Source organism: Babylonia areolata, chromosome 28 (assembly GCF_041734735.1).
Source record: "Babylonia areolata isolate BAREFJ2019XMU chromosome 28, ASM4173473v1, whole genome shotgun sequence".
NCBI lineage: Eukaryota > Metazoa > Mollusca > Gastropoda > Neogastropoda > Buccinidae > Babylonia > Babylonia areolata.
Genome location: NC_134903.1, coordinates 552,501 through 576,475, shown reverse-complemented (window position 1 = coordinate 576,475; position 23,975 = coordinate 552,501). Strand labels below are relative to the sequence as shown.

The 23,975-nt window shown below is 45.9% G+C and overlaps 2 protein-coding genes across 3 annotated transcripts in view; one reads left to right on the top strand and one right to left on the bottom strand.

Moving 5' to 3' along the window:
* The window catches only part of LOC143302134 (uncharacterized), a 46,655-nt gene extending 45,254 nt beyond the window's left edge, over positions 1-1,401 (top strand). The window contains exons 48-49 of one of the 2 annotated variants that reach the window (XM_076616686.1): positions 282-350; positions 1,224-1,401. In XM_076616686.1, coding sequence (XP_076472801.1) covers positions 282-350; positions 1,224-1,310 — 156 coding nt within the window. In that variant the 3' untranslated portion in view covers positions 1,311-1,401. Of the gene's footprint in view, positions 1-281; positions 351-915; positions 991-1,223 lie in introns of those variants that run through there. The other variant, XM_076616687.1, reaches the window with a different exon arrangement.
* A 9,205-nt stretch (positions 1,402-10,606) lies between these two features.
* The window catches only part of LOC143301961 (uncharacterized), a 136,577-nt gene continuing 123,208 nt past the window's right edge, over positions 10,607-23,975 (bottom strand). Inside the window, exon 2 of the mRNA XM_076616437.1 lies at positions 10,607-13,285. Within this exon, the coding sequence (XP_076472552.1) occupies positions 11,090-13,285 (2,196 nt within the window). The 3' untranslated portion in view covers positions 10,607-11,089. The remainder of the gene's footprint in view (positions 13,286-23,975) is intronic.

Here is a 23,975-nt window from a genome sequence, read left to right as displayed (position 1 = left end):
AAACTTCTGAGACGATATTAGGTATGAACAGGTATTTGATTGAAACTTCTGAGACGATGCTAGGTATGAACAGGTATTTGATTGAAACTTCTGGGACGATATTAGGTATGAACAGGTATTTGATTGAAACTTCTGAGACGATATTAGGTATGGACAGGTATGATGAGTGCATACATATATGAGGAGTCTTTCAAGTGACATATTTATATCCTGATGTACAACTGACAGTTTAAAATAAAACACATACTGACCATGACATTTTTGCTTTGTGCTTGACACAGTACGTTCCCAAGAGCAAGTGGTGGGCAGACAACTCCACTGACCAGGAACAACTGTTGGCGGAGCTCGATGTGAGTTTCATTATGTTATCATATGATATAATATCATTTTATGTCGTACCATATCATGTCATATCGTATCATATGACATGTTATGATTTAAGATATAAAATGTATTACATTATATTATATTATATTATATTATATTAAACACGGTTTGACTCTCTTTTGTGTTTTCTTATGCCTTCCCTTATTTTGACAGGAACTGACACGTTATATCATTTTGGCCTGTATACTTTGTGGAAATGATGTTCACAAAGAGTGGAGATGATCTTTTATGTCATGTAAGGATATTGCATTCAGTGAAAGTAATTTTCTTCTAACTAAAAAAATAATTAGCACAGCGGGGAAAAAACAAAACAAGAAAAGAAGAACTAAGAATAACGACACGGGTAAAACATGATACAGCGGGACTGATGACTTGAGCACACGCCAGCCTCCAAGCCCAACAGACTGTACAATTATACAGTGACTAAACAGTGAGTGTTTCTACCTTTCAGGAATACACGCCTACCTCCAAGCCCAACAGACTGTACAATTATACAGTGACTAAACAGTGAGTGTTTCTACCTTTCAGGAATACACGCCAACCTCCAAGCCCAACAGACTGTATAATTATACAGTGACTAAACAGTGAGTGTTTCTACCTTTCAGGAATACACGCCAACCTCCAAGCCCAACAGACTGTACAATTATACAGTGACTAAACAGTGAGTGTTTCTACCTTTCAGGAATACACGCCAACCTCCAAGCCCAACAGACTGTACAATTATACAGTGACTAAAAAGTGAGTGTTTCTACCTTTCAGGAATACACGCCAACCTCCAAGCCCAATAGACTGTACAATTATACAGTGACTAAACAGTGAGTGTTTCTACCTTTCAGGAATACACACCAACCTCCAAGCCCAGACTGCTGATGAAGAAGAGGAACTACAAACTCAGGAACAGGAAGACCGTGGCCGTCATGTAAAATGTTGACGTCACTTCCTCAGCACATGCATAACCTCCCTTGAACTGAACTGACCGACCCAGGCATTATCAAATGGAAACACGAGAACTGATGCATTTTGTAGTTTGGTTTTGGTGAAGTTTCCTGTTCTTTTCAGTGTGTTGGTTCCCCCGCCCCATTTTCCCCAAACAACTGGTCAGTGTGATGGTTTTCCCCACCCCATTTTCCCCAAACAACTGGTCAATGTGTTGGTTCCCCCGCCCCATTTTCCCCAAACAACTGGTCAGTGTGTTGGTTTCCCCCGCCCCATTTTCACCAAACAACTGGTCAGTGTGTTGGTTTCCCCCGCCCCCTTTTCACCAAACAACTGGTCAGTGTGTTGGTTTCCCCCGCCCCATTTTCCCCAAACAACTGGTCAGTGTGTTGGTTTTCCCCCCCCCCTTTTCGCCTAACAACTGGTCAGTGTGTTGGTTTCCCCCGCCCCATTTTCCCCAAACAACTGGTCAGTGTGTTGGTTTCCCCGCCCCATTTTCCCCAAACAACTGGTCAGTGTGTTCCTTTCCCTGCCCCATTTTCCCCAAACAACTGGTCAGTGTGTTGGTTTCCCCGCCCCATTTTCCCCAAACAACTGGTCAGTGTGATGGTTTCCCCCGCCCCATTTTCCCCAAACAACTGGTCACTCCATTCGCTATATATTAGATGTTGATATGTGCATCTCCACAAACCGTGATGAATAAAACAAATATTGCAGTATAAAATATTGGCTTATGTGTCTAATGGTATTTCGATGGTACATTGCTCTCTCTCTGTATCTCTGTTTCTCTCTCTCTCTCTCTCTCTCTCTCTCTCTCTCTCTCTCTCTCTCTCTCTCTCTCTCACCTTTCGCCTATATGTGCATTCATGTGTGATTTGTATGCCCGTGCGCACGCGGAGGTGTGTGTGTATGTGTGTGTGTGTGTGTGTGTGTGCATTTGTCTAAGTGCATGCACGCGTGTTGTTCACCAACACCAAGTTTGAAAATAGAGCAGCAAAAATATAGTCAAAAGATGATCACACACACATACAGACACAGACAACCACACACACACACACACACACACACAGACACACACACACACACACACACACACACACACACACACACACACACACACACACACACACACACAACTCGATCACTGTTTTGTATCTACAACATAGTGTACATCACAAAAAGAGAAAGATCAAACGAATCCTGTGCGAACATTTTTTTTTTTTAGATAGAATTAAAAGACTTTGCTCCAGAAAAAAAAGTTGCACAGCCTTCCTGAAAGTAAACTTCACGCACGGTTCTTTCATATAATGTGAGCAACCTTTGTTTTATATTATATATCGATCAAAGCTTTTCTTGGGACTTTCACAAAATAGTGTGAGCAACGTTTGCTGTATATTATATATCGGATCAAAGCTTTTCTTGGGACTTTCACAAAATTGTGTGAGCAACGTTTGCTGTATATTATATATCGGATCAAAGCTTTTCTTGGGACTTTCACAAAACAGTGTGAGCAACGTTTGCTGTATATTATATATCGGATCAAAGCTTTTCTTGGGACTTTCACAAAACAGTGTGAGCAACGTTTGTTTCATATTATATATCGGATCAAAGCTTTTCTTGGGACTTTCACAAAACAGTGTGAGCAACGTTTGCTGTATATTATATATCGATCAAAGCTTTTCTTGGGACTTTCACAAAATAGTGTGAGCAACGTTTGCTGTATATTATATATCGGATCAAAGCTTTTCTTGGGACTTTCACAAAACAGTGTGAGCAACGTTTGCTGTATATTATATATCGATCAAAGCTTTTCTTGGGACTTTCACAAAATAGTGTGAGCAACGTTTGCTGTATATTATATATCGATCAAAGCTTTTCTTGGGACTTTCACAAAATAGTGTGAGCAACGTTTGCTGTATATTATATATCGATCAAAGCTTTTCTTGGGACTTTCACAAAATAGTGTGAGCAACGTTTGCTGTATATTATATATCGATCAAAGCTTTTCTTGGGACTTTCACAAAATTGTGTGAGCAACGTTTGCTGTATATTATATATCGATCAAAGCTTTTCTTGGGACTTTCACAAAACAGTGTGAGCAACCTTTGTTTTATATTATATATCGATCAAAGCTTTTCTTGGGACTTTCACAAAATAGTGTGAGCAACGTTTGCTGTATATTATATATCGGATCAAATAAACGCGGAGCACTCACTGCAGGGGAGCAAACCGTCAGTTTCAGGTTTTCTGCCTTCGGACACATCCATATGCGCGACACTACATGTGCCAGGCAAAACCCTGTGCACCAGTTAGGCCTTGAGTGCTTCCATGTGTAGCCGTGTACCCATCAGAGTGGAATTCTTTCCACAGAGGTTTGCCAGAGGACCAGGTTCATCTTGCCATGGGATCTTGGGCTTCAGTGAAACAGAAGGATCCGTGCAGAAAGAGTTGTTTCCCATGGACTGTCGTCCGAGGCAGTCCCCCACCACTATTCGTTTGGCGCTATCTGCGCTCTTCTGTAGACCATTGTTTTGTATTGTATTATTTTGCATTGCATTGCATTGTTTTGTATTGTGTTTTTTGTTGTTGTTGTTGTTGTTGTTGTTGTTTTCTCAAGGCCTGACTAAGCGCGTTGGATAACGCTGCTGGTCAGGCATCTGCTTGGCAGATGTGTTGTAGCGTATATGGATTTGTCCGAACGCAGTGACGCCTCCTTGAGCTACTGAAACTGAAACTGAAACTGTATCGTATTATATTGCATTGCATTGCATTGTACTGTATTGCATTGTACTGTATTGCATTGTACTGCATTGTATTATTATTTTTTTATCACAGCAGGTTATATGAAGTGCGGGCTGCTCTCCCCTGGGAGAGCGTGTTGCCAAAGAGCAGGGCCATCCATATTTTTTTTAAACTTCTTATTTCTGTCTGCAAGTGCTTTTGTCTTACCGTCAACGTGGTCCACTTTCAGTTTCAGTGTCATGGTATCAGAGTGCATTTGTCTTACCGTCAACGTGGTCCACTTTCAGTTTCAGTGTCATGGTATCAGAGTGCATTTGTCTTACCGTCAACGTGGTCCACTTTCAGTTTCAGTGTCATGGTATCAGAGTGCATTTGTCTTACCGTCAACGTGGTTCACTTTCAGCTTCAGTTTCAGTGTCATGGTATCAGAGTGCATTTGTCTTACCGTCAACGTGGTCCACTTTCAGTTTCAGTGTCATGGTATCAGAGTGCCTTTGTCTTACCGTCAACGTGGTCCACTTTCAGTTTCAGTTTCAGTGTCAAGGTGTCAGAGTGCATTTGTCTTACCGTCAACGTGGTCCACTTTCAGTTTCAGTTTCAGTGTCAAGGTATCAGAGTGCATTTGTCTTACCGTCAACGTGGTCCACTTTCAGTTTCAGTGTCATGGTATCAGAGTGCCTTTGTCTTACCGTCAACGTGGTCCACTTTCAGTTTCAGTTTCAAAGTTTGCAGCCTTTCAACGTGGTCAAGTTTGTTCAGTGTAGGTGTAGGTTGGACCGATCTGCAGGAACATAAAGGCGCAGATGCCAGACATCCGTCATACCTCTCACTGTATCCGGGAGTTGGCCAGGCTGAAAGGTACAGGTACCTGACGGGCGCAATGGCCGAGTGGTGAAAGCTTTGGACTTTCAATCTGAGGGTCTCTGGTTCGAATCTTGGTAACGGCGCCTGGTGGGTAAAGGTTGGAAATTTTTCCGATCTCCAAGGTCAGCATATGGGCAGACCTGCTTGTGCCTGGACCCCCGTCGTGTGTATACACACGCAGATCAAATACTCACGTTAAAGATCCCGCAATCCATGTCAGCGTTCTGTGGGAACAAGAACGTACCCAGCATGCACACCCCGGAAAATGGAGTATGGCTACCTACATGGCGGGGTAAATAAACGAAACGGTAATACGGTAAATGTTACATGTCTGTGTGTGAGTGTACGTAATCGTAACTGAAACACGATTGAATGGCACAGGAAACGAATGATGAGCGCCCAATGGCAGCTGTCAGTCGGCTCTATCCAGGAAGGCAGCCTGTGGTGCCAATGACCCCGAGTTTGTAAAAAGCTTAGAGCTGTGTCTCCGACCGAGAACAGGCGCTATGTAAATGCCCACAATGTCATCATCATCATCATCATCATCATCATCATCATCGTCGTCGTCGTCGTCGTCATCACCACCCGCAGTGTTGGTCAGAATCGTGAACAGGACTCCCCAAGAGGCCCCGTGTTGTGGCTGACACTGACTGTGTGACCCTGACCCTGACTGTGTGACCCTGACCCTAACTGTGTGACCCCAAGCCCATCTGACCCAGCAGCATACTGACCTGTGGGTATGAACTGGCCACACCCCCACCACCCCACCACCCCACCCCGTTGAACTGAGGATTAGGATGAGCAGCTTGGAAAGGCATTTGGTCAAAGACGGTACGAATATTTTGGACTTTGTCGAAAAAGAATGAGGAGAAGACATTGGGGAGTTCAGATAAAGTGTAGACAGAAGGAAGAGGAGTCTTTTTTGGCAGTAGCGAGAAGATTTGACATGATAGAGTAAAGAGATTTGGTGGATGTGGCATCGTGACCTTGAAATGAAAAGAAGTTTGTCTTCGCTGATGAGATCATATGTTTGACTCTACTTGTTTTCGGAAGATCTGATTGTGGACTTTCAGTTTTTGTCTGGTGCTTTGTTTCCTGTCAACCCTGACATCAGTCATCCATTCCACTGTCTGGTGCTTTGTTTCCTGTCAACCCTGTCCTGTCATCAGTCATCCATTCCACTGTCTGGTGTTTTGTTTCCTGTCAACCCTGTCCTGACATCAGCCATCCATTCCACTGTCTGGTGCTTTGTTTCCTGTCAACCCTGTCCTGACATCAGCCATCCATTCCACTGTCTGGTGCTTTGTTTCCTGTCAACCCTGTCCTGTCATCAGCCATCCATTCCACTGTCTGGTGCTTTGTTTCCTGTCAACCCTGTCCTGACATCAGCCATCCATTCCACTGTCTGGTGCTTTGTTTCCTGTCAACCCTGTCCTGACATCAGTCATCCATTCCACTGTCTGGTGCTGTGTTTCCTGTCAACCCTGTCCTGACATCAGCCATCCATTCCACTGTCTGGTGCTTTGTTTCCTGTCAACCCTGACATCAGCCATCCATTCCACTGTCTGGTGCTTTGTTTCCTGTCAACCCTGTCCTGTCATCAGCCATCCATTCCACTGTCTGGTGCTGTGTTTCCTGTCAACCCTGACATCAGTCATCCATTCCACTGTCTGGTGCTTTGTTTCCTGTCAACCCTGTCCTGTCATCAGCCATCCATTCCACTGTCTGGTGCTTTGTTTCCTGTCAACCCTGTCCTGACATCAGCCATCCATTCCACTGTCTGGTGCTTTGTTTCCTGTCAACCCTGACATCAGCCATCCATTCCACTGTCTGGTGCTTTGTTTCCTGTCAACCCTGACATCAGCCATCCATTCCACTGTCTGGTGCTTTGTTTCCTGTCAACCCTGTTCTGTCATCAGCCATCCATTCCACTGTCTGGTGCTGTGTTTCCTGTCAACCCTGACATCAGCCATCCATTCCACTGTCTGGTGCTTTGTTTCCTGTCAACCCTGTCCTGACATCAGCCATCCATTCCACTGTCTGGTGCTTTGTTTCCTGTCAACCCTGTCCTGACATCAGCCATCCATTCCACTGTCTGGTGCTTTGTTTCCTGTCAATCCTGTCCTGACATCAGCCATCCATTCCACTGTCTGGTGCTTTGTTTCCTGTCAATCCTGTCCTGACATCAGCCATCCATTCCATTGTCTGGTGCTTTGTTTCCTGTCAACCCTGTCCTGACATCAGCCATCCATTCCACTGTCTGGTGCTTTGTTTCCTGTCAACCCTGTCCTGACATCAGTCATCCATTCCACTGTCTGGTGCTTTGTTTCCTGTCAACCCTGACATCAGCCATCCATTCCACTGTCTGGTGCTTTGTTTCCTGTCAACCCTGTCCTGACATCAGCCATCCATTCCACTGTCTGGTGCTTTGTTTCCTGTCAACCCTGTCCTGACATCAGCCATCCATTCCACTGTCTGGTGCTTTGTTTCCTGTCAACCCTGTCCTGACATCAGCCATCCATTCCACTGTCTGGTGCTTTGTTTCCTGTCAATCCTGTCCTGACATCAGCCATCCATTCCACTGTCTGGTGCTTTGTTTCCTGTCAACCCTGTCCTGACATCAGCCATCCATTCCACTGTCTGGTGCTTTGTTTCCTGTCAATCCTGTCCTGACATCAGCCATCCATTCCACTGTCCTGGTGCTTTGTTTCCTGTCAATCCTGTCCTGACATCAGTAATCCATTCCACTGTCTGGTGCTGTGTTTCCTGTCAACCCTGACATCAGCCATCTATTCCACTGTCTGGTGCTTTGTTTCCTGTCAACCCTGTCCTGACATCAGTCATCCATTCCACTGTCTGGTGCTTTGTTTCCTGTCAACCCTGTCCTGACATCAGCCATCCATTCCACTGTCTGGTGCTTTGTTTCCTGTCAACCCTGTCCTGTCTGTTTGGTTGTTCCTCGATGTTTGTTTGTTGTTATTGTTGTTTGGTTGTTTGTTGTTAATAGACTGACCATGTTTTAGTTTGTTGTTATTGTTGATAGGTTGTTTGTTGTTAATAGACTGACGATGTTTTAGTTTGTTGTTATTGTTGATTGGTTGTTTGTTGTGATAGTCTGACAATGTGTGGTTATTGTTGATAGGTTGTTTGTTGTTAATAGACTGACCATGTTTTAGTTTGTTGTTTGGTTGTTTCTTGTTGATAGACTGACAGTTTGTTGTTTTTGTTGTTTGGTTGTTTCTTATTGATAGTCTGACAATTTGTTGGTGTTTCTGTTTTTTGGTTGTTTCTTATTGATAGTCTGACAATTTGTTGGTGTTTCTGTTTTTTGGTTGTTTCTTATTGATATTTGTTTGTTTGCTTACAACAGAACGGTCGTTTCTTTTCCCACTCACTCCACACCACTCAAACGAAATCGCAAAATACAAATGCGAACATATATTTTATTATTTTTTTTATTTTTGTAGTGTTTGACGCTGCTCTCCCAAAGTGAACGTGTCTTCAGTTTGTTCGTATCAGACACCCAAAGCAGGGGAGACAATCGTTCTAGACAGACAGCAGGGCGATGATGCCTGGTTATGTCCCTGTACACATGTGGTCCCCAATCCAGAAACTGACTGTCACTGAAACCACTCACTGCTCTTTGTGCCGGTCACAATCATTCAACTGCTACTTTCTGTCTCTGTGTCGCTCAAACAACTCACTTGTCCATAGAACTGCCACTTCTGTCTCTGTCTCTGTCTCTGTCTCTGTGTCGCTCAAACAACTGACTTGTCCATAGAACTGTCACTTCTGTCTCTGTCTCTGTGTCGCTCAAACAACTCACTTGTCCATAGAACTGCCACTTCTGTCTCTGTCTCTGTGTCGCTCAAACAACTCACTTGTCCATAGAACTGCCACTTCTGTCTCTGTCTCTGTGTCGCTCAAACAACTCACTTGTCTATAGAACTGCCACTTCTGTCTCTGTCTCTGTGTCGCTCAAACAACTCACTTGTCTATAGAACTGTCACTTCTGTCTCTGTCTCTGTGTCGCTCAAACAACTCACTTGTCTATAGAACTGTCACTTCTGTCTCTGTCTCTGTGTCGCTCAAACAACTCACTCGTCTACAAAACTGTCACTTTCTGTCTCTGTCTCCTGTCTGGTCAAAACCACTGAGCTCTTACACACTGTCACACTGTCTCCATGTCACCCTCACCAGTCACACTGTCACACTGTCTCCATGTCACCCTAACCACTCACTGTCTCCATGTCACCCTAACCACTCACACTGTCTCCATGTCACCCTCACCAGTCACACTGTCACACTGTCTCCATGTCACCCTAACCACTCACTGTCTCCATGTCACCCTAACCACTCACTGTCTCCATGTCACCCTAACCACTCACTGTCTCCATGTCACCCTCACCAGTCACACTGTCACACTGTCTCCATGTCACCCTAACCACTCCCTGTCTCCATGTCACCCTAACCACTCACTGTCACACTGTCTCCATGTCACCCTCACCAGTCACACTGTCACACTGTCTCCATGTCACCCTAACCACTCACTGTCTCCATGTCACCCTAACCACTCACACTGTCTCCATGTCGCCCTAACCACTCACACTGTCACACTGTCTCCATGTCACCCTAACCACTCACACTGTCTCCATGTCACCCTAACCACTCACACTGTCACACTGTCTCCATGTCACCCTAACCACTCACACTGTCTCCATGTCACCCTAACCACTCACACTGTCTCCATGTCGCCCTAACCACTCACACTGTCTCCATGTCACCCTAACCACTCACACTGTCTCCATGTCACCCTAACCACTCACACTGTCTCCATGTCACCCTAACCACTCCCTGTCTCCATGTCACCCTAACCACTCACACTGTCTCCATGTCACCCTAACCACTCACACTGTCTCCATGTCGCCCTAACCACTCACACTGTCACACTGTCTCCATGTCACCCTAACCACTCACACTGTCTCCATGTCACCCTAACCACTCACACTGTCTCCATGTCACCCTAACCACTCACACTGTCTCCATGTCACCCTAACCACTCACTGTCACACTGTCTCCATGTCGCCCTCACCACTCACACTGTCTCCATGTCACCCTCACCACTCACTGTCACACTGTCTCCATGTCGCCCTAACCACTCACACTGTCTCCATGTCGCCCTAACCACTCACTGTCACACTGTCTCCATGTCACCCTAACCACTCACTGTCACACTGTCTCCATGTCACCCTAACCACTCACACTGTCTCCATGTCGCCCTAACCACTCACTGTCTCCATGTCACCCTAACCACTCACTGTCACACTGTCTCCATGTCACCCTAACCACTCACTGTCACACTGTCTCCATGTCACCCTCACCACTCACACTGTCTCCATGTCACCCTAACCACTCACACTGTCTCCATGTCGCCCTAACCACTCACACTGTCTCCATGTCACCCTAACCACTCACACTGTCTCCATGTCACCCTAACCACTCACTGTCTCCATGTCACCCTAACCACTCACTGTCTCCATGTCACCCTAACCACTCACACTGTCTCCATGTCGCCCTCACCACTCACACTGTCTCCATGTCACCCTAACCACTCACTGTCACACTGTCTCCATGTCACCCTAACCACTCACTGTCACACTGTCTCCATGTCGCCCTAACCACTCACACTGTCTCCATGTCACCCTAACCACTCACACTGTCTCCATGTCGCCCTAACCACTCACACTGTCACACTGTCTCCATGTCACCCTAACCACTCACACTGTCTCCATGTCGCCCTAACCACTCACACTGTCACACTGTCTCCATGTCGCCCTAACCACTCACACTGTCACACTGTCTCCATGTCGCCCTAACCACTCCCTGTCACGCTGTCACCATGTCGCCCTGACCACTCACTGTCACACTGTCACCATGTCGCCCTGACCACTCACTGTCACACTGTCTCCATGTCACCCTAACCACTCCCTGTCACGCTGTCACCATGTCGCCCTGACCACTCACTGTCACGCTGTCACCATGTCACCCTAACCACTCCCTGTCACACTGTCTCCACGTCACCCTGACCACTCACTGTCACACTGTCACCATGTCGCCCTGACCACTCACTGTCACACTGTCACCATGTCGCCCTACCCACTTAGTCCTCCATCGCCTCCTCAGCCGTGGCGGCCTCCATGTTGTGTGGGAGGGAGGGTGAGGCGGCAGGGGGGGACGACCTCTTCCCCATGCCCGGGGAATCATCCCTGGGGGCGTGGCTCCTGTAGGGCCTCATGCGGAACGTGTAGCCGCGGTGCCGGGAGTAGTACGGCCGCTTGGCGAACGCCGCGAAGGTTCCGTGGTGAATGGAGTCAAAGGGCCGTTTCTCCACCACCCCCTCCTCCTCCCCCTCCTCGTCCCCTTCCTCCTCCGAGGCTCTTTTGGAAAAGGGGCTGGAGAGATCTCCGTCAGGGCTGGTGTCCGTGTTACGTTTGTGCAGGGAGGAGAGGTGTGTGGGGGGCAGGGGCAGGTAGGAGTAGCGGTGCGCGGGGCCGTCACGTGACGGGGAGGGCGGACCCAGGGACTGCTTGGTGAAGGGACTCAGGAACCCCTTCCCGGAAATGGAGTCGAACGGCCGCTTGGACACCTCGTCTGTGGAGCGCTTCCCGAAGGAGCCCATCACCCCAGTCCTGGAAATGGGATCGAAAGAGCGCTTTCCGAAGGAGCCCATAACACCTGCACCAGAGATAGGGTCAAAGGAGCGCTTTCCGAAGGAGCCCATGACACCTGTTCTGGATATGGAATCAAATGAGCGCTTTCCAAAGGAGCCCATGACGCCAGTTCTGGAAATAGGATCAAAGGAACGCTTTCCGAAGGAGCCCATAACACCTGTACCAGAGATAGGGTCAAAGGAGCGCTTTCCGAAGGAGCCCATGACACCTGTTCTGGATATGGAATCAAATGAGCGCTTTCCAAAGGAGCCCATGACGCCAGTTCTGGAAATAGGATCAAAGGAGCGCTTTCCGAAAGAGCCCATAACACCTGCACCAGAGATAGGGTCAAAGGAGCGCTTTCCGAAGGAGCCCATGACACCTGTTCTGGATATGGAATCAAATGAGCGCTTTCCAAAGGAGCCCATGACGCCAGTTCTGGAAATAGAATCAAAGGAGCGCTTTCCGAAGGAGCCCATAACACCTGTACCAGAGATAGGGTCAAAGGAGCGCTTTCCAAAGGAGCCCATAACACCGGCACCAGAGATAGGGTCAAAGGAGCGCTTTCCGAAGGAGCCCATAACACCGGCACCAGAGATAGGGTCAAAGGAGCGCTTTCCAAAGGATCCCATAACACCGGCACCAGAGATAGGGTCAAAGGAGCGTTTCCCGAAAGAGCCCATGACACCATTTCCGGAAATAGGATCAAAGGAACGTTTCCCAAAAGAACCCATTACACCTGTTCTAGATATAGAATCAAAGGAACGTTTTCCAAAGGATCCCATTGCACCAGTGCCAGAAATAGGGTCAAAGGAGCGTTTCCCAAAAGAACCCATAACACCTGTACCGGAAATCGGATCAAAGGAGCGCTTCCCGAACGAACCCATAACACCCGCACCAGAAATAGGGTCAAAGGAGCGTTTCCCAAAAGAACCCATAACTCCTGTTCTGGATATGGAATCAAAGGAGCGCTTTCCGAACGAACCCATAACACCTGCACCAGAGATAGGGTCAAAAGAGCGCTTTCCGAACGAACCCATAACACCTGCACCAGAGATAGGATCAAAGGAGCGTTTTCCGAATGAACCCATAACACCTGCACCAGAAATGGGATCAAATGAGCGCTTTCCGAAAGAACCCATAACTCCCGTTCTGGATATGGAATCAAAGGAGCGCTTTCCAAATGATCCCATAACACCTGCACCGGAAATAGGGTCAAAGGAGCGCTTCCCGAACGAACCCATTACACCGGCACCGGAAATAGGGTCAAAGGAGCGCTTCCCGAACGAACCCATAACGCCAGTCCTGGAGATAGAGTCGAAAGACCGTTTCCCGAAAGAGCCCATGACCCCCGTTCTGGAGATGGAATCGAAGGACCTCTTTCCGAGGCTCGTAGCCCCCAGCTGAGCCCTCCGGTGCAGCCACTTGCTGTGTGCTTCAGCCGGCATCCGGTTGAAGCTGTCCAGCCCGCTGTAGGCAGAGATGGAGTCGAAGGGCCGCTTGTCCAAGGGCAGGGGGGGCGGGGCAGGGCCATCTCCACCTAGAGCGCCGTCCGCGTCCACATCCGCTGTGTCAGCCGTGAGGGAAGGGACGGAGCGTTTGTGAAGGTCGGCTTCCGTGTTGTCCGCCTTGTTCTGTGGGCTTGCCTGGAAATACACACAGCACAGTGGGTGTTTAGTGAGCTGGTAGTAGTATGTGTGTGTGTGTGTGTTGGGGGAGGGGGGCGGGTTTGTGTGTGTGTGTGGGGGGGGGGTTCGAGGGGGGGGGGGGGCAGGGGAGGAGGTGTAGGGGTGTGTGTAGTTGTGTGTGTGTGTGGGGGGGGGGTGGATGTGGATGGGGGGGTAAAGGGTGTGTGTGGGATGCTGTGTACCTGTGTGTGGGTGGGCGTGGGTGGATGGTTGTGGGTGGAGGTGTCGGTGGGGTGGGTGTGGGTGAGTGTGTGGCGGGTGTGGGGTGGGGGGCGGTGACTGTATGTGTGCGTGCACACACATCCGTAAAAGAAAGAGAGAGACAGACAGACAGACAGACAGACAGACAGACAGAGTACAAAGACAGATACAGAGACAGAGAGACAGACAGAGAGACAGAGACTGACAGACAGACAGACAGACAGACAAACAGACAGACAGAGAGAAACAGACAGACAGACAGACACAGACAGACAGAAATTTCTGGTCACTGGTGAACACTGCATCACAAGTCCATCACCATGCCGGAACGGGGATTGGAACCCTGGTCACTGGTGAACACTGCATCACAAGTCCATCACCATGCCGGAACGGGGATTGGAACCCTGGTCACTGGTGAACACTGCATCACAAGTCCATCACCATGCCGGAACGGGGACTGGAACCCTGGTCACTGGTGAACACTGCATCACAAGTCCAACGTCAAACCGAGCCTGCTGTGGCACCTCTAGTAAGGATAAAAAGATGAAATAAACAGAAAGCGAAAACCCTCCAATAAGCCTCGATGAATTGACAAAGGTCGCCTTCTCAGCGCGTCCCGAATCAAACTGAGGCAACTGGCAGGACTTCATTCACAACCCAACACAACGCAAGAAACAACTCTGTTCATTCACCGTTTTTACCACTGGCCGAGTCCCTTCATTACTGCAGGAGCTGATTAACTTTTTAACATCTCTGTAATTCCCTTAGTGTTGTCTTCCTGAAGGAACCCGTAGAACTGATCTCTTTTTCCATGTCAACCCACATCGGTGTTGGCGTGATTAGCCTCTGTGTGTGTGTGTGTGTGTGTGCTTGCGTGCGAGTGCGGGCGCGTTCGCTAGTGTTCGTTTGTGTGTGTGTGTGTGTGTGTGTGTGTGTGTGTGTGTGTGTGTGTGTGTGTGTGTGTGTGTGTGTGTGTGTGTCTCAAAACCCTGGCCTGTCGTGCAGTGTGGTTTCATCATAATTTCTATTTGTTTTACTATCTGAAAGTTGCCCACAATGACAAACAACAACAAAACCAAACATATAAAATCGTAAACAACATTAATGAACGAACGTACAGTTCGCTTTACTCTAGTTGTTGCTGTTGTTGTTGTTGCTGTTGTTGTTGTTGCTGTTGTTTAACACATTCATTCTGGCACCCTTTCAGATTACGTTGAGGACTTCGTAAAACCCACCAGTATGACACTGACCACGGTCAGATTGAAAGTTCACATGTCAACAAATGTAGTGGCACTCCAAGTTCTCGTACTCGTTTCCTCTGAAGGCCATGACGTTTATGTCAGAAAACCCAAACATCGGAAGAAACATGTGATGAAAATTCACGGGGGCTGGCGGAGCGAGGGTGGGGGTGGGGTTGCTGGCTGCCAGCTCCTTGTCACAGACACAAGACACAGACATGTCTGAACAATTCACTGGGCACAGACATGTCTGAACATTTCACTGGGCACAGACATGTCTGAACATTTCACTGGGCACAGACATGTCTGAACATTTCACTGGGCACAGACATAATTGTGAACATTTCACTGGGCACAGACATGTCTGAACATTTCACTGGGCACAGACATAATTATGAACATTTCACTGGGCACAGACATGTCTGAACATTTCACTGGGCACAGACATGTCTGAACATTTCACTGGGCACAGACATAAATGTGAACATTTCAGCTGGGACGCAGTTCGATATTACCCGGCCTGCTTGTCAAAGGACGGAGCCGTGTGTTTGCGTTCTTTCTTTCTTTATAGATTTTATTATTTTCATTCATTTATTTATTTATTTTCAAGCACGTGTAGTGCGGCGTGTATCAGTCCGCACGCTCTGACATCTCCTTGAAAGTGAAAGCGAAAGTGAAAGTGAAACTTTTCGGGGATCCTCCACTGACCACCTCAGATCTACCACAGCCAGCCATGCAGATTCCCCTGCATGACCAGTATAACTTTCTTTCCATAGATTCCCCTGCATGACCAATATAACTTTCGTTCTATAGATTCCCCTGCATGACCAATATAACTTTCGTTCTATAGATTCCCCTGCATGACCAATATAACTTTCGTTCTATAGATTCCCCTGCATGACCAATATAACTTTCGTTCTATAGATTCCCCTGCACGACCAATATAACTTTCTTTCTATAGATTCTCCTGCATGACATATATAACTTTCTTTCTATAGATTCTCTTGCATGACCAATATAACTTTCTTTCTATAGATTCTCCTGCATGACCAATATAACTTTCTTTCTATAGATTCTCCTGCATGACCAATATAACATTCTTTCTACAGATTCTCCTGCATGACCAATATAACTTTCTTTCTATAAATTCTCTTGCATGACCAATATAACTTTCTTTCTATAAATTCTCTTGCATGACCAATATAACTTTCTTTCCATAGATTCTCTTGCATGACCAATATAACTATTTCTACAGATTCTCCTACATGACCAATATAACTTTCTTTCTATAGATTCTCTTGCATGACCAATATAACTTTCTTTCTACAGATTCACCTGCATGACCAATATATATATATATATATATATATATATATTTGGTTTTTTTTTTTTTTTTTTTTTTTTTTGCTGCCCCATCGTCTGCGCCGTTTTTCAGTGGCATTACTCCCACGCCGCTCATTTAGATTCCCCCATACACGGCCACACCCGGGTTCGTCCGTCGCAGTTCCAGCGTCAGCAGTCCACAGGGAACCATCGATGTTAGGTCGCCCGGAGGCCACACACCAGAGGAGACCCTGCACTGCTGCTGAGTCACTTCGGTGGTGTTCAGTGGTGCCTGTTCTGTTTTAACGTACTTAGGACACCACCTACTAAGCCCCCTACTAACGACAATAATGGCTTAGTCGCGGAGCCAGACTGAGTGAGCGTCTCTCCCAGAGTGGAGACCGCCACCACGTCCCTCAAACAACAGCCCTCCCATGAATCTGCCGACACTGACGACATTGACAGGACTCACCCAAAGCACGGAAGTGGAGGGGTATCGAAACTGAGGTCACCATGAGAGCAGGGCATGAAAGGTCACAGACTTTGAGACTACTTTGTTTATATTGATGACGATGAAGGAGAAGGAGGATGACGATGATGATGACGATGTTGCTATGGAGGTCCATTTTGGTTTGGGACTACGTGACAAGGCTGTACTCTACGCTTCCTGTCATAATGATATCCCGGCGTTAACCAGGCCCGAGAGATACAGACACTTGCAGTGTTGGTCAGGTAATTAGAGCAACACACCCAAAGACGCATCCTTGAAGTGGATGACACTCGACTGTGTGGTCCCAGTCTCCCCATTTAAGCCCACAGCACACTCAACTCTGGGTAGGAGCCGGCCACGGGCCGAAAAACCCACCTCCGCTGGGATTCGAACCCGCGTCCTCCCAGCCGTCAGTCCGCGACGCTAACCACTTCGCCACGGCATTACCAATATAAAGATTTTCCTGCATGACCAATATAACTTCCTTTCTATAGATTCTCCTGCATGACCAATAAAACTTCCTTTCTATAGATTTTCTTGCATGACCAATATCTTTCTTTCTGTAGATTCTCCTGCCTGACCAAGATAACTTTTTTCTATAGATTCTCCTTCACTGCATCAGCAATATAACTTTCTTACTATAGATTCTCCTTCACTGCATCAGCAATATAACTTTCTTTCTATAGATTCTCCTTCACTGCATCAGCAATATAACTTCCTTTCTATAGATTCTCCTTCACTGCATCAGCAATATAACTTCCTTTCTATAGATTCTCCTTCACTGCATCAGCAATATAACTTCCTTTCTATAGATTTTCCTGCACTGCATCAGCAATATAACTTCCTTTCTATAGATTCTCCTGCACTACAGGACCAATGTAACGTTCTTTCTGTAGATTTTTCTTTCCATAGATTATCCTGCATTGCAGGACCAACAATAACTTTCTTTCAATAGATTCTCCTGCATGACCAAAAAAACTTTCTTTCTATAAATTCACTTGCATGACCAATATAATTTTCTTTCTATAGATTCTTCTGCATGACCAATACAACTTTCTTTCTATAGATTCTCCTGCACTGCATGACCAATAAAACTTTCTTTCTATAGATTCTCCTGCATGACCAGTATAACTTTCTTTCTATAGATTCACTTGCACTGCAGGACCAATGTAACGTTCTTTCTATAGATTCTCCTGCACTGCAGGACCAATGTAACGTTCTTTCTGTAGATTCTTCTTTCCATAGATTATCCTGCACTGCAGGACCAACAATATAACTTTCTTTCAATAGATTATCCTGCGTTGCAGGACCAACAATATAACTTTCTTTCCATAGATTATCCTGCAATGCAGGACCAACAAATCTTTATTTCTATAGATTCCCCTTCACTGCATTACCAATATAATGTTCTATTTATCAATTCCCCTTCACTGCATTACCAATATAATGTTCTATTTATCAATTCCCCTTCACTGCATTGCCAATATAATGTTCTATTTATCAATTCCCCTTCACTGCATTACCAATATAATGTTCTATTTATCAATTCCCCTTCACTGCATTGCCAATATAATGTTCTATTTATCAATTCCCCTTCACTGCATTGCCAATATAATGTTCTATTTATGAATTCCCCTTCACTGCATTACCAATATAAAGTTCTATTTATGAATTCCACTTCACTGCAGGAATATATAATGTTCTATTCATGAATTCCCCTTCACTGCAGGAATATATAATGTTCTATTTATGAATTCCCCTTCACTGCAGGAATATATAATGTTCTATTTATGATTTCCCCTTCACTGCAGGAATATATAATGTTCTATTTATGAATTCCCCTTCACTGCATTACCAACATATTGTTCTATTCATGAATTCCCCTTCACTGCATTACCAATATAATGTTCTATTCATGAATTCCCCTTCACTGCTTACCAATATATTGTTCTATTCATGAATTCACCTTCACTGCATTACCAATATATTGTTCTATTCATGAATTCACCTTCACTGCATTACCAATATATTGTTCTATTCACGAATTCACCTTCACTGCATTACCAATATATTGTTCTATTCATGAATTCCCCTTCACTGCATTACCAATATAATGTTCTATTCATGAATTCCCTTGCACTGCATTACCAATATGATGTTCTATTTATGAATTCCCCTTCACTGCATTACCAATATGATGTTCTATTTATGAATTCCCCTTCACTGCATTACCAGTATAATGTTCTATTTATCAATTCCCCTTCACTGCATTACCAATATGATGTTCTATTCATGAATTCCCCTTTACTGCAGGACCAATATAACCAGTTCTTCCTATGAAGTAAATTTCATTACATGACCAATATAACGTTCTTTCTATATTCTCCTTCATTGCATGACCAACATAACTTACTTTCTATGTATTCTCCTTCATTGCATGACCAACATAACATTCTATGTATTCTCCTTCATTGCATGACCAACATAACTTTCTTTCTATGTATTCTCCTTCATTGCATGACCAACATAACATTCTATGTATTCTCCTTCATTGCATGACCAACATAACTTTCTTTCTATGTATTCTACTGCACAGCATGGCCAACATAACCACTTCTTTTTCTCTCACATTTTGTCTTTTCCCCACTTTAAGTCTTTTTTCACCTTTGGTATTTATTCCTCACGTTTCGTATTATTCCCTACCTTTAGGGGTTTTTTTTATGGATTAGCCTTTGTTTCCTACATTTCAGGGTTTTTTTTCCCCACCTTTAGTCACTCTTTCCAACATTTCAGTTTTTTCCCACCTTTAGTCATTCTTTCCAACATATCAGTTTGTTTTCTCACCTTTAGTCATTCTTTCCAACATTTCAGTTCGTTTTTTCCACCTTTAGTCATTCTTTCCAACATTTCAGTTTGTTTTTCCCACCTTTAGTCATTCTTTCCAACATTTGTTTTTTTTTTCTCACGTTTAGTTTTTCTTTCCAATGTTTTGTCTTTTTCCCTACGTTCAGTCTTTTTCATTTCCTCAACGATTTATCTTATTTCCCACGTTCAGTTTTATTTGCCAGTTCGCTCTTATTTCCTACGTTTAGTCTTATACCCCACGTTTGGTCTTCTTTCCCTGATAGTCTTCTTTCCCTGATAGTCTTCTTTCCCAGAACAAAAGCCGAGCATTGCTGGATCAGGCCATGTCATCGTCAGGATGATCTGTTATTCTTTGGCGGTTGATCAATCATGTCTTGTGTGTTTCAATTACGCTTGGCCTCTCTCTTTTCTTATCGCTCTGGGTTCTTTTACCTGCGCTAAATGTACGCTGCAGACGGAGCATGTGTTTAACGTCTCACCTGAAGGACTGTCACCCGGACCACACGTCTGGCGATTGAGAGGAAAGAAAGACAACCCTGGTTCCCCTGGGAATCGAACTCAAGAGTGTGTCGTTTTGTCAAGCGCTTCATCTTCCCCCAAAACTGTTCGTTAATTTACGAGTCTGTACCAACCACAATCGATCTTTTTCTTCTCTTCTTTATGTGCATCTTTTTGGAGGACTCGTAGGTTTTATTTCCTTTGGAGCGATTGATTTTGTCTGTGTCGACACATTCGACCCATGTGTGTGGGTTTCAGCAGGAAGTCTGGTCAATAGTTGTCGGCCCTGGGTGAACAAAGGAGCTGGGTGCTTTCCCCTTCCTTGCCCTGCATTTGACACAGCTGACCGGTGTACAGAGACGGAGGTGGACAATGCCTCCCTCGCACCATCTCTTTCTGATCCCACGTGAACCAGTGTCGCACATACACACACACACACAGACACACAAACACAGACATAGACACACATACAGACACACACAGACACACAGACACACAAGACACACACACACACACACACACACACACACACACACACACATAGACACACACACACACACACACACACACACACACACACACACACACACAGACAGACAGACAGACACACACACACACACACACACACACACACACACACACACACACACACACACACACACACAGCACAGCACATGTCTGACGGAGGAGGAGAATAAACTAAAACCCTGATTCCTCTGAGGATCGAACTTGGAAGTCGGACTTCTTGTCAGGAGCTTTCTCCCTCAGACCACCATTCATTACCTTCCAAGTCTACCCACCACAATTCACTGTACCATCTGTACCCACCACAATCCACTGTACCACATGTACCCACCACAATCCACTGTACCACCTGTACCCACCACAATCCACTGTACCATCTGTACCCACCACAATCCACTGTACCACCTGTATCCATCACAATCCACTGTACCACCTGTACCCACCACAATCCACTGTACCACATGTATCCACCACAATCCACTGTACCATCTGTGTCCACCACAATCCACTGTACCATATGTATCCACCACAATCCACTTTACCATCTGTACCCACCACAATCCACTGTACCACCTGTACCCACCACAATCCACTGTACCATATGTATCCACCACAATCCACTGTACCACCTGTACCCACCACAATCCACTGTACCACCTGTATCCACCACAATCCACTGTACCACCTGTACCCACCACAATCCACTGTACCACCTGTACCCACCACAATCCACTGTACCACCTGTACCCACCACAATCCACTGTACCATCTGTACCCACCACAATCCACTGTACCACCTGTATCCACCACAATCCACTGTACAACATGTATCCACCACAATCCACTGTACCATCTGTATCCACCACAATCCACTGTACCATATGTACCCATCACAATCCACTGTACCATCTGTACCCACCACAATCCACTGTACCATATGTGCCCATCACAATCCACTGTACCACCTGTATCCACCACAATCCACTGTACCACCTGTACCCACCACAATCCACTGTACAACATGTATCCACCACAATCCACTGTACCATATGTACCCACCACAATCCACTGTACCACCTGAATTCACCACAATCGGATTTACCATCTGTACCCACCACAATCCACTGTACCACCTGTACCCACCACAATCCACTGTACCATCTGTACCCACCACAATCCACTGTACCATCTGTACCCACCACAATCCACTGTACCATCTGTGTCCATCACAATCCACTGTACCACCTGTACCCACCACAATCCACTGTACCATATGTACCCACCACAATCCACTGTACCATATGTACCCACCACAATCCACTGTACCATATGTACCCATCACAATCCACTGTACTATATGTACCCACCACAATCCACTGTACAACATGTATCCACCACAATCCACTGTACCATATGTACCCACCACAATCCACTGTACTATATGTACCCATCACAATCCACTGTACAACATGTATCCACCACAATCCACTGTACCATCTGTATCCACCACAATCCACTGTACCATCTGTACCCACCACAATCCACTGTACCATCTGTACCCACCACAATCCACTGTACCATCTGTACCCACCACAATCCACTGTACCATCTGTACCCACCACAATCCACTTTAACATCGGTATCCACCACATTCCACTGTACCATATGTATCCACCACAATCCACTTTACCATCTGTACCCATCACAATCCACTGTACCACCTGTATCCACCACAATCCACTGTACTATATGTACCCATCACAATCCACTGTACCACCTGTATCCACCACAATCCACTTTACCACCTAAATCCACCACAATCCACTGTACCACCTGAATTCACCACAATCCACTTTATCACCTGTACCCACCACAATCCACTGTACTACCTGTACCCACCACAATCCACTGTACCACCTGTACCCACCACAATCCACTGTACTACCTGTACCCACCACAATCCACTGTACCATCTGTACCCACCACAATCCACTGTACCATCTGTGTCCATCACAATCCACTGTACCACCTGTACCCACCACAATCCACTGTACCATCTGTGTCCATCACAATCCACTGTACCATCTGTACCCACCACAATCCACTTTAACATCGGTATCCACCACATTCCACTGTACCACCTGTACCTACCACAATCCACTTTACCATCTCTACCCACCCCAATCCATTGTACTATCTCTATTCATCACAGTCTACTATATTACCTGTATCCATCACAATCTACTATATTATTACCTGTATCCATCACGATCTACTATATTACCCGTAGCCATCACAATCTACTATATTATTACCTGTATCCATCACGATCTACTATATTACCTGTAGCCATCACAATCCATTTTACCTGTGTCTACTCACCACATCCATTCTGCAGTCCCTTCACTCTCTCAGAATCCATCTTTGTTTTGTTCTTGTTCTTATTGTCTTTTTTTCTTTACATTTATTATGTTGTGTTTGCTTGTTTGCATTTCTTTCATTGTCTTCTAATGTGTGTGCATGTATGATTATATTCATTTCATTCTATCATGATGGTGACAATGGCATTTGTAAAAGCGACGTTTGTGATGGTAGTAGTCATTGTAGCATCAATTGCAACTGTCGTCCGTTGATTTGATAGGAACAGCAATGTGGCTTTCGTCATCCGGTTGTCGATACCGATGACGTATTTATGTCTCTCTCTACAAATGTCTCTGTCTGTCTGTCTCTCTGTCTCTGTCTCTGTCTCTGTCTCTCTCTCTCTCTCTCTCTCTCTCTCTCTCTCTCTTTCCCCTCCTCTCTCTCTCTCACTCTATTATCCATCTGTTAATGTGTGTGTGTGTGTGTGTGTGTGTGTGTGTGTGTGTGTGTGTGTGTGTGTGTGTGTGTGTGTACTTCATCATATTTGTCTTTCTGCACGATTTGTTCTTCTCTCTGTGTCCCCTTTCCATTAGTTATATGTGTGGTGTTATAATTGATGTAGATTATTGTGGTTCGTCCGTCGGGATCGACGAGGACCATCTAGTCATCCTGGGGGTGGGTGGGTTGGGCTCTGTGGGTGCGCAGATGACTGGTCAAGCCAATCCGCGCCCAGAAGGTTCTGACTCAGTGTGGACAGGGGATGATGGCGGCTGTCGGGGACTTGCCGGCACTGCTATTCCTGGCCTGTCTGCGTTGCTCTGCTGCAGCGATTCTGTTGGCCTCACAGGATTTGGCGCCTTTGTGGACAGCTGAATGTCACTTTGGTCTGTCCATTGCATTCAGCTCCCATGTGTCGTGGCTGATGTTGAAGGCCTTCGGAGAAGCTTTCAGAGTGTCTTTAAAGCGCTTCTTTTGGCCTCCATGGGAGCGCTTGCCATGTTGGAGTTCGCCGTACAGCAGTTTCTTGGGGGCCTGCATCAAGATGGTGTAGATGCTGGGCAAGTTTGCACGAGTGAGCACCTCTGTGTCAGGGATCTTCTCTTGCCACTTTATGCCGAGAAGTTTTCTGAGGCTGGTGATGTGGAAG